General features: G+C 41.3%; 1 protein-coding gene across 1 annotated transcript; it reads right to left on the bottom strand.

The window, feature by feature from the left end:
• Positions 1 to 2,403: 2,403 nt before the first annotated feature.
• On the bottom strand, positions 2,404 to 10,726 carry LOC119859050 (pulmonary surfactant-associated protein D-like). Its single transcript, XM_038410677.2, has 5 exons — positions 10,342 to 10,726; positions 8,116 to 8,318; positions 6,808 to 6,915; positions 5,102 to 5,185; positions 2,404 to 2,932 (listed from the first exon to the last, which is right to left on the bottom strand). Exons 2-5 carry the CDS (start codon positions 8,300 to 8,302, stop codon positions 2,556 to 2,558), a joined length of 756 nt encoding a protein of 251 aa, XP_038266605.1. The 5' UTR covers positions 8,303 to 8,318; positions 10,342 to 10,726; the 3' UTR covers positions 2,404 to 2,555.
• Positions 10,727 to 11,352: the final 626 nt, after the last annotated feature.

Here is an 11,352-nt window from a genome sequence, read left to right as displayed (position 1 = left end):
GTGCTTTCTAAGTGCCAGTCACCAGCTGGCAGTGTGGAAGGAGGTTGGCTCTCTCATTGGTGGTGAGAGAGAAGGGCATACTATGGTGTGGTGGATTGGAGCGCTGGTTGTGTGGAACATTGATGACAATTGAAATGGAAACGGTTGGCATTGCCATAGGCATCTTTGTGTAATGAATCAAAGCCACAGGGATAAGACATTATGCTGAGATGCAGTAGTGACTGGCAGTACCAGTGGCTATGCCACCTCTGCCAACTTCACAGAACCTGGCCCACAGTATCCATGTACCTCCTTACTCTAGATTTCTCTCCCCAGCAGGGATCTAGTTCCAATAACAGGGTCATCTCCTTTCCCATGGTTTAGTTTCTGGGTCTTAATGTTCTCTCAGGCCAGGGGAGAAGGGAGGCGTCCCTTAGCTGGCCGCTCAGGTTGTCTGTTGATGGCCAACCACTTGGTGTTTGGCTCATGGGGAGAGAAGGCAGAGCCTGGGGAAAGATTCTGGAGAGAGACACTAAAGAGCTGAGTGAATAATTGATTTTTCAGTCTGAGGGGAATTTTTTTTTTTTTTAACCAACATGAAAAGAAAAGGGAAAAATTAGTTTTGGGTCAAACAAAACACTTAGTTAGACCCAATTTCCCCCCCCCCCCCCAGCTAAATTTCTAAATGAAACACTGCTCTGAAACAAAAAGTCAAAATGTTTCATTTTGAAATGATAGGAACAAAAATTTGTAATGTTTTCACAAAAAATTGCAATTTTTTGGCTGAAACTATTTGACAAATGTGACCTGGATTTATGAATAGCTTCAGTGTTCCCTCCCCCCCAAAATGTATTTATGGTGAATTTAGTATTTGCTGAAAAAAATTGCCCAGTTCTAATCCAAACACAGGCCTAGTTTGCATTAGAAAAGTTACATCAGTTTAACTGAACAGGTTGCAATAAAATTGATTTAATTAAACCAGTGCAACCCTGGGGATGCGACTCAAATGCTTCTAGAGTTCTCCATTTCCACAGTGATTTATTAAAAAGGTTGTAACAAGTAGATCCTAGATATTGAAATAGAGATGGAAGGGAATCCTGAAATTTCAATTCTGCCACTTGACTTTTCATTCCAAGTACCTGCCCGTCAAGTTAATGAATTGCCAGGTGGCTCTTTTTGGAACAAATTGTACATCTTGTAGCCTTTTAAGTTAGAAACATACCATGTGACTAGTTCCTATGGATTTCCCAGGATGGGTTGTGATAGGTTCAGTCACAGAGACCTCCTTGGGACTGTCACCTGACATGCTGAAGTTACCTCTGAGCCTGTTTTCCCTGCCAGCTTGGGACTCCAGAACCCTGCCCTGCTGAGCCAGACATGCTAGCCTGCTGCAACACAGATCCAGGTCCGATCCACACATCCAAAGCTGCAGCCTTTAACCAAAAACTGTTCAGCAGATCACCTATCTCCAGCACCCAGACACTCAGTTCCCAATGGGATCCAAACCCCAAATAAATCCATTTTACTCTGTATAAGTTTTATACAGAGTAAACTCATAAATTGTCCAACCTCTATAACCATGATAGAGAGATATGCACAGCTGTTTGCTACCCCAGGTATTAATCACTTACTCAGGGTTTACTAATAAACAAAAGTGATGTTATTAAGTATAAAAAATAGGATTTAAGTAGTTTCAAATAACAACAGACAGAACAAAGTAAGTCACCAAGCAAAATAAAGCAAAAACACGCAAATATAAGCCTAATAAATTAAGAAACTGTTTACAGGTAAAATCTCACCCTCAGAGATGTTCCAATAAGCTTCTTTCACAGACTAGACTCCTTCCTAGTCTGGGCCCAATCCTTTCCCCTTGGTACAGTCCTAGTTAGTTCCAGAAGACATCTTAGGTGGAAACTAGGGATGTTCACATGTCACCTGAGAGACCGCAGCCTCCATTCTTCCAGGGCTGGCCTGCATGTACCCAGGAAGGTTTGCAAGTAAACAGAGCCATTTACAACCAATTGTTCTAGTCAATTGGAGCCATCAAGATTCTAAACCACCATTAATGGCCCACACTTTGCACGATTACAATAGGACCTCAGAATTATACTTCATATTTCTGGCTTCAGATACAAGAATGATACCTACATACAAATAGGATGAATACACTCAGTAGATTATAAACTTTGTAATGATACCTTAAAGAGACCTTTTACATAAAGCATATTCCAGTTCCATCATATTCACACTCATAAGCATATTTCCATAAAACATTATGGAGTGCAACATCACAGGTTCCTTGTACGGAAAGGTGGCAATCTGAAAATGAGTGGGCATCAGCCATCTAACAGCATTTGGAATATCCCAGTTTTAATCAGCTCAGTACACTAATCAGTGTTCCATGATTATTTTATTGGACCATAGTTTTTCACATACAGTAGACAGCTGTGTGTTTTACATTACTGATGCAGCACAATGTCCAAAATGTAGGGCTACTGTAAATTTATATAATTAACAATATGTAAAGCTGTATGTACATTTGGACTAAGTGAGAAATAACCAAAAGAGCAGGTAGATTAATATTCACAAATTATTAACAGTTCTTCTGCACAGGATCTGTCATTCCACTTGCCACTTGAATGTACTTCTACACAGTCCTCTATTCCTTCAGCATTATTTGGTTCATTAGATGCCCAGTTTGAGTATCCTAATGCTTCACCATTTAGATACTTAAATGTGCCTTCTGTCTGTATGTCATTTATTCCAAGAAATGGCATTTTTTTATGCCTAGCTGCTATTTGTTGGATGGCGCTGTTCTCTGCAGAATTTCTTGGAGAAGCAAGCAGGCCACCAGCTTGGGAACATGCAGCTTTTGAAGTCTCAAAGTTGCCTTCGGAGCCCTCAGTTTTGAATATTTTTTCACCGACAGTCATGCCATTTGGGAAAAGCAGAACTAGGAAGACACATTAGCACAGTACATCCACGTTACTTTCATCACACTATAATGGGGAAGCTGCTTCTGGGAGCCTACATAGGAAAAGAGGACTCTTTTGTGACTAACCCTAATGTCAGAACTCTGTGTAAAATTGCACAGCTGTTTTTGCTGATGCATTCTGATGCCAAGGCAGCTGAGTCCTATTAGCTCCAAACCAGGAGTTTAAAAAGGGTTTAATCTTTTATTGAGAGACCTAGCTGCAGGGACTAAGGAGTTTGGAGGGGGAAACCCTTGAAACAGACACACACAGGAGTAATCTTACAGTTGATTTTGAATTATTGTTATTTAAGGACTGGATAGTGACTTTCGGCACAGCTCTGAAGGAGGGTGTGTATGTATGGTGAACTATTCAGGAGCAGTCCTGAGATGCACTGGGACTCAGAGTCACCCCTCCTCTCCCGTTTCCTCCTTATTCCTGGGGTGTAGTAATTTACTGCTGGGCTATACCACCAATAAATCATTATTCACGCTACACTAGTGCAGTTAGTCTGGCCAGCAAGAAGGGTGGAATGGAGACAAGGTTCTCTCCCTTCTCTCTCTCTCTGCCCACCTGCTCCAAGAAAGAAGCAAGCAGGTGAGTGGCCTCCCCTGAGCAAGTGTATAGTGAGTTACAATCCTGCCCCAAATTAATAATAAAGATGAACCCCAGAAATGGGGTAAGTTTGGGGATTCTTCTTTTGTGTCCACACACTGTGTGAGGAGCAGGGTGGGGACATCACCTGTGCACGCACACACACGGATGCTAGAGGTTGTGTACAGCTAGATAACATGAGCAAAAAGAAAAGGAGTACTTGTGGCACCTTAGAGACTAACAAATTTATTTGAGCATAAGCTTTCATGAGCTACAGCTCACTGCTCATGAAAGCTTATGCTCAAATAAATTTGTTAGTCTCTAAGGTGCCACAAGTACTCCTTTTCTTTTTGCGAATACAGACTAACACGGCTGCTACTCTATAACATGAGCAAACACTGCAGCCGTACTATTGTAAGCTGTAGTGTTTTTGGAATAGAAGTGTAGCACTTACTCATAAGACTACACACATCGAGAGGGGTACGGCACAGGGAGAAGCTTGCGGCCATATTACTTTCAGTTCAGTTTGCATTAGCGCATGTCCTTATATATTATTAAGAGCCTGCTCCTGCAGAAGCCAATGGTAGCTTTGCCACTTACTTTGATGGGAACAGAATCAGGCCCCATCTGCTGTAAAGATCACAGAACAATTATCTCCCATTCTTCTTTTTGGCCACACAACAGCTAAACTGACATATTGGACACAGCATGGATTCTATACAAATAACGCTTTTGTAGTCTAAGAACCACTTATGATCGGAACTTAGCACCTGATCCATTAATTATCCCCCATGTACAGAAATGTAAGAATAGGCTTGAAGGGATTAGATTTTTCTTGATAAATGTCAATAAATGTCAATTTCACCATACACACATAAGCTGACAAAAAATATTTCCTTAGGCGATAATAGAAATGTATGGATAGTCAAAGTAAGAAAAATGCTGCTTGTGAACTTATTAGAGTTTGATTTAAGGATATTTACTTTGCATATTTTGATGTGTGATGTTGATAGTTTTTGTTTTAATGATGAAAATGCTTTAAATTTTTGAATCTCAACATCTACTGCCATTAAATAATTATTGTCTGACCCCCATAATTTCCTACACTGTGAAAATTTAAATAGATAAAAACAGAAAATATGCTTAAAACCCATAATTTTTTACAACTCTGAAAATTTAAATCAATAAAAATAAAAATGCTTAAAAATAAACATTAATATCTGTCAAAATTACATTAAAATGAATTTTGCCAAGCCTACTTAAGAATAATCTCATTCGTTAAACGCAATAGGACTCCACTTATGTTTAAGTACACATGTCGGAGTGACTGTTTGTAGGAGTGGCCCATATTTCCCTATGCGTCAGAATGGAATTCCTTTACAAAAGCGTCAAACAAGTAGATGGAAGGTTCAAAATATCAATGACTAAAGACCGGCTTCAACCAGAACCCTTTTGAACTTCGAGGGAGTTCAGATCTGAAGCTGGATCTAAACATCACTTCTCTGGTTGGGCCCATTTGTCAGTGATTGGAAAACATGCTACTTCACCCTGTTTACCTTTCTGGGATTTGCTGACAGTAGCTTGCAAGGCCTTCAGTTGTGCTTGCAACTCCCTCACTTGAGTTTTAAGATGATCGAGTTCTGAGTGATAACATAATTGCGTTACTCCTATGGTCTCATTACAACAAAGACAATTTTTGAAAATTATGAATTTTAAAAAAAGGCAAGACCCCAGTGAAACCATCTCTCAGACCTGTAATAAATCACTGGTAGAACATTACTAAGGCATTGCTTTGTATTTCTGAGTTTCTTTACAAGAGCAGGTATTATGAAGCCACAGCTCTACTCTGAGTGAAAGGGAAACTACCCTCAGGTTGCAATTTTCAATAATACCCACATCAATGCTGGCTTTTAACTTTTAATCATAAAAAACTTACAATTAGAAAAAAATGCATCACTTTATCAGTTTTAATAATACATGAGTCTAGTGATGGGCAAACCCTCGAGCTCCACCTATCTGTATTACTGTAGTGTCCATCCTGCCCCATAAGAGGCTTCCCTTGGATGTTCTAGTTTATCAAGCTCCATCCCCCAAGTGACCCTACAAGGCCTACCTAGCTCATTTCTAAGCCTTGCAAATCTTCTGGCCTGCCCCATTCCCACACCTCTAAGGGCTTCTTTTCCTTTGGAAATTGACTGGAATAGCTATAGCAGAATAATTATTGTTGTCATGTGTGACAAAGTTCCTCCTCTGCCTTGGTGGATCCAACGCTTATTGGCGGATTTGCTCACCTCAGAGATGCACAGCAGCCCTCAGTTTGGCCACTTTTGCTAGTGGCTCAAACCTGCCATTTATTCAGCTAACCTCATCACTGGCCAGCATGGGGAAGGGGAGGAGAACAACCCCTGAAGTCTCTGCTGATCCCCTAGTGGGTCAGGGATAGGCCAGGGACTTTCCCCTCTGGTGGGACCCACAGTCCAGGTCACCACCTCTTGTCTCAAAGAGGGAGTTGAAGGGGATGGGTGAACCCAGGCCCACCATCTACTCTGGGTTCCAGACCAGGGCCCTGTGGATTGCAACTGTCTACTGTGTCTCTTGTAACAGCTGTGTGACAGCTACAACTCCCTGGGCTACTTCCCCATGGCCTCCTCTCAACACCTTCTTTATCCTCACCACAGGACCTTCCTCCTGATGTCTAGTAACGCTTGTACTCCTCAGTCTTCCAAGAGAACACCTACTCACTCTCAGCTTCTTGCGCCTCTTGCTCCCAGCTCCTCACACATGCCTCACTAACTGAAGTGAGGTCCTTTTTAAAACCAGGTGCCCTGATTAACCTGCCTGTCCTAATTGATTCTGGTAGTTTCTTAATTGGCTCCAGGTGTCCTTATTAGCCTGTCTTAATTGGTTCCAGCAACTTCCTGATTGTTCTGGAACAGCTCATTATCTTACTCAGGGGAAAGGGACCTGCTTAAGCTGGAGCTAATATATCTACCTTCTATCACTCTCCGGTAACCATCTGGCCTGACCCTGTCACACATGACACATAATTATTCCACGTATAGCTGTGCTGGTCAAATTTCATCATGTAGAGAAACCTCAAAGTGTTTCTGCTCCTTAATACAGAAATGACAAAGCTCACCTAACGCAATTTGTAAAGTTTTTGCACAAACCAGTCATAATTCAAAAAAGGCGACCGTCTATTCTAGTTAGACCATTCTTCAAGTACGCTGCCATTATCTCAACAAAAGACTGTTCTGCTTACCTTGGCCTCCACTAAGGCCTGTTGGTTCTCTTTCACCTACTGAACCTTTCTCGCCTTTTGGCCCGGAGGGTCCAGCTTTTCCTGGGAGACCCTGTGTCCCTCTCAACCCTGTCAACCAAGGAGTTGAGGGAAAAAGGAAGACCAAAATACAGCAAGTGAGTAACTTAATTTTTCAGCCTTGTCATAGTTTGAAATTGCTGCCATAGCTGCAGATGGGCACAAACTATAATCCCCAAAAGTATACCCTATATTATAGGACGTTCAGATCCTGATGATGATCCAAAGTTCATGTCTCGATCCAGTTACCCTAATGGACTCAAATTAGAAAGCCAGATCTGAACACCTACAAATGGTTTAGAAGTTTGTATCTGGACTGAGCATGTTTCTTAATAAAAATATTAATACCTGTGTTTCACTAAAATTCCAGAAATGCTTCTAAATGTGTCCAGATGTGGGTCAAATGTTCAGTAGGTGTAATGCAGCAGAGTTCTGCTGATTTTTGAATTTCTCAAGAAGATCATTGATTTCAATGGCATTATCCTTATTTATACCAGCTGAGGATCTGACACAAAACATTTCTGTACAATCCATTCATGTGCATGGACACATGATTAACCTAGCAAATCTATACCCAGGTACATTATTTTACCTGTGTAAGTACCATTGACTTCAGACTCCTTCCTTTTGACTTGAGTGAGATGATTACCATGGCAAAGGAGCACTCCCTAGAGTAAGTGTTTGCAGGATCAGGCTCTGCATTTCTGGAGCCTGAAAATTCCACATGGCTGTCAGGAAGGAAGTGCCTTATTGACAGGACTTTGGACTTATTCAGTGGAATTCACCTCACAGTGAAAATGGAATTATAAGGTTCTTGTAACTTTCTATATGTGCAACACAACAGTTGTGCTTGCATGGGTAGGTTGGAAACACAGGGAAAGGTGTATATGGGGAAGTAACAATTGCTGCCTGTGTGCTGAAAATCATGTAACCTTTGAACCCTATTGCTAAAGGTAGAAGAGATCAGTTTCTGCACTAAATAATGTCCTCTTTAATGCTTAAAGCATCGCTATGGTTTACTGTGTGATCTCACAAATTTAAATATTTTACAGGATTTCAGTGTGCCCTGAGCTTATTGAAAGAAAGTCTGGGATGGGGACAATCACTCTGTTCATAGTAGTGCTGATAAACAGGGTCATATGATTGTAACATGTAATTAGTTGAATGCTAGTTTCTTTAGTAGGAAGGAAAACTTTTGTCCCTAGGACTCTTCCGGCTAAGTATAGCCCTGAGAAATTAGTATTGTTATACCTAGCTCTCCCTTTTCTCCTTTTGGACCTTCCTTCCCATCTCTGCCCGGTAAACCATTGCTCCCAGGAATTCCACAGGGAATGAACGTGCACATATTTGCTTTCTCTTCACAAGTGCATTGACTGGAGCTGTAGGCCCTTACCAATGACATTCCCAGGAGGAGGATGTGAAAAGCATGAAAATGCATAGCTTAAGGGCTTGACCTGGGAAGAAAATAATGGGAAAATTAAACACAATGTGAAGAGCACGGCATATTTAACCTCCCCCTTTGCTGAGAACAGAGAGGAGTAAGGAGCCCAGAGACTATAGGAATTAGGGACCTGGAGCTTACACAACTGTCCTCTGCTCCAGCCTGTCTTCGTGTAGCAAAGTAGAGTAAATTGTGCAGCATCATAACATCACCTCAGTTCAGTGCTTCATTTCTGATGGAAAACTACTGTGTAAAATAATATTATGGGAGGCTAATGTCCCATATAATTTGAGGACTGTTAACCAATGAGTCCATGAGGCTTGGACTAGGACACTGGGCTTGCTGTTTAGGGAAGCAGGCATGCAAGGGCAGAGGAAAGACAAGGGAAGCCAGGCGGGCAGGGTCTGGCTGGTCAGAATTCACTTAGCAGCCGGACTGTTGGACTAAAGGGGGAGCTGTGTCTCCATGCTGACTAGGCACAGACAAAGGTTTCGCATGCCCATGGAAATGCGAAGGACAAGATGGCCTGGGCAGAAGAGCTGCACAGCTGGACCAAGCTCAGATAAGGACCAGAAAAGAAGCTGCTGTCCCTGCACCCTGGTTTTTTCCCTTGTTCACAGTGCCCTGGCTCTAGCCTTGAGGAGGAGGAGGAAGAGAAGTAGTGCAGCTGAATACACAGTCCTGCAAGAGAGCAAGAAAAGGAGCATTGGCATTTTTCCGTCATCCACTGTAGGCTACCTGGAAAGCCAAATAACTGCCCGTTATATAGTTTATAGATGGGATGTTTATTGAGATGGGTAAAACTGGGAATGGGTTTTTTGATTTTGCCAACCCCCTTTCAGTCAAGATTTAGAATTTCAAAACAAAAACAAGGTTTGGTTCAATTTGAGTTCAATTTACTTATTTACCTACCTCATCGGGATAGGCATGAGGATTCATGTTAAGGCCTGAGTAAATCCTGACCACTGAAAAACCCGCATGAGGGAGCTGATGGAGTGAAAGTCTCTCTCGGGTTCTCTATGGTGAGTTCCTCTCAAATAGTTTTTTTTTTTTGGGGGGGGGGTAAAGGGGCTGTGGGTCCAGCCCCAAAGCCGGGTGGAAACTTGAGAGTTGTATAGGAAGCCAGAGTCATCCATCGTAGTCCATAAACAGTTCCATAGTTTTGGCTCATATCTATATTTCATGTATATTGACACAACTGTAAAAGCAAGAAGTACCTCTACTGAAGATACACCAGTGTGAGAAGAGTATCAGGCCCTGTCTTTCTATTTAGACTTCTGAGATAGGGGATAATTGTTTTACAATGGTGTGTCAAATTCACTGTAATAATAAGGGGAAAACAAAAGAAAAGTCCAGAATTTTCCCACATTGGCACTTGAATTATTTTATTATTTGATCTGCTGGTGAAGCTGAAGGGGGAAAGGCCCCTCCAATGTACATTTTTGTGTTTGGTAAAGAAACAGATTCTAGTTTCAAGTAATAGTGCCAAGGAGCTATCATAGAAAAAATTTAAAGGATGATGGAAAACCTATGAGTATTTTAAATTTTTGCATATGTAAGCTGCACTTATGTTTTCTTTTAAGGGGGGGAGGGGGACACAATAGCATTTTATTTTGAATGCACTAAAGTTAACTATTTCACCTCTCTGTACTGAAACCAAAAGCAGCACTAGAATAATTATTGCTTAATGTTTGACTTGTTTTTCTATTAAACATTTTTTTTATCTTTTAAGGCTAATCTTATTACTGACCCACCATGAAATGTTTCACAAAACTTTGCAAGCACCTTACATGCCCAGAAATGATGAAATGATATTATTAACTTCCACGTAAGAATGTAGCACCATTATCACAAAGGTCCCTAAAACACTTTATAAAACCTACAGACTTGATAGACGGCAATCACTTCACCCACCACTGAAATGAAAGCACCTGTGGGATAACACTATACAACAGTTTATGTAAGGTACCACATTCTTCTCTTACTTCTGTTTTGAGACACACAAAAATATGCTAAGCTTGTAAGAATCCACTTACCTTGCTAAATAAAAAGTCCAAGTGGTGTATCAGGTTCCTTCCTATTTTAGCAGGCTACTCGCAGCCCTTCCTAGCTAAAGCAACTCCCCTGGTCGCTGGGTCTTCTGTGCTTTTTTCACTCTCTGCAGTCTCTGTACAGTTTCCTATGCATTCCTCTTACTCTGCAGCTTCTTGCTGCTGTTTTTACCCAGTTAGTTCTACTAACTAACCCCAGGCTCTATCCCAAGTGTTGCAGGCAGGGCTAACTGAACAGGGGCTGGCCAGCTCCAGTTCTTCGGCCTTTAAAGGGGCAGGCCATCCTGTCACACTGATGATCTACCCTTCCCTTACAAAAATCTCAGGCCATAATTCTCAGGCAGCTGGCCCTCATGACTACCACTGTGAAATAAAGTTGTCAGTAATGGGCATGTGGCTGTCTATTCCAACTGCAAAAGTTTCAACCTTGGAACAACTGAGTGCTGTTTACTTTCTACAACCTTTTGATCTTGAATTTTGTTTGATGTCCTGGGTCAAAATAAATCAAATAAAAAGTAAGGCTTGGCTAGGCTAGTTTGGAATGTTGGAAAGGATTGTTCTAAGTTAGAAGGGAATGTGTCAGTTTTGACTTGGGTAATGTATAGATCTGAATTTGGTATGTACTGGTAGAAGCAGCTTGAGTAGGAAGAGTGTCCCAGGCAGGTTACAATTCAATGTGGCAGTCTCTAGTCATCTCTTCTTCCAAGAATCAATGCACCACCTGGCTCCAGCAGGAAATTAAACACAAAATTTAATTTCCAGATACAAACAAATCCACCAATAAGAACTCATGTTAATGGTCATTTATCAGTGAGATGAGACCAAAATGGGATACTTAAAGATATGAGGTACTTTCAAGAAAACTTCTCTTTTAAATAAAGATTCTACAAACAATACAAATATCCAGTGTGTGGCTCACCAATACATCTAGGCTTCAATCAAAAACAGGAAAAGAAAAAAAGGGGGGAGAAGTGTGGGCAGAAGAGAAAACACCTT

Source organism: Dermochelys coriacea, chromosome 7 (genome assembly GCF_009764565.3).
Source record: "Dermochelys coriacea isolate rDerCor1 chromosome 7, rDerCor1.pri.v4, whole genome shotgun sequence".
NCBI classification, from domain to species: domain Eukaryota; kingdom Metazoa; phylum Chordata; order Testudines; family Dermochelyidae; genus Dermochelys; species Dermochelys coriacea.
The sequence above is the reverse complement of the archived record's forward strand: the minus strand, read 5'-3'. Positions and strand labels throughout refer to the sequence as shown.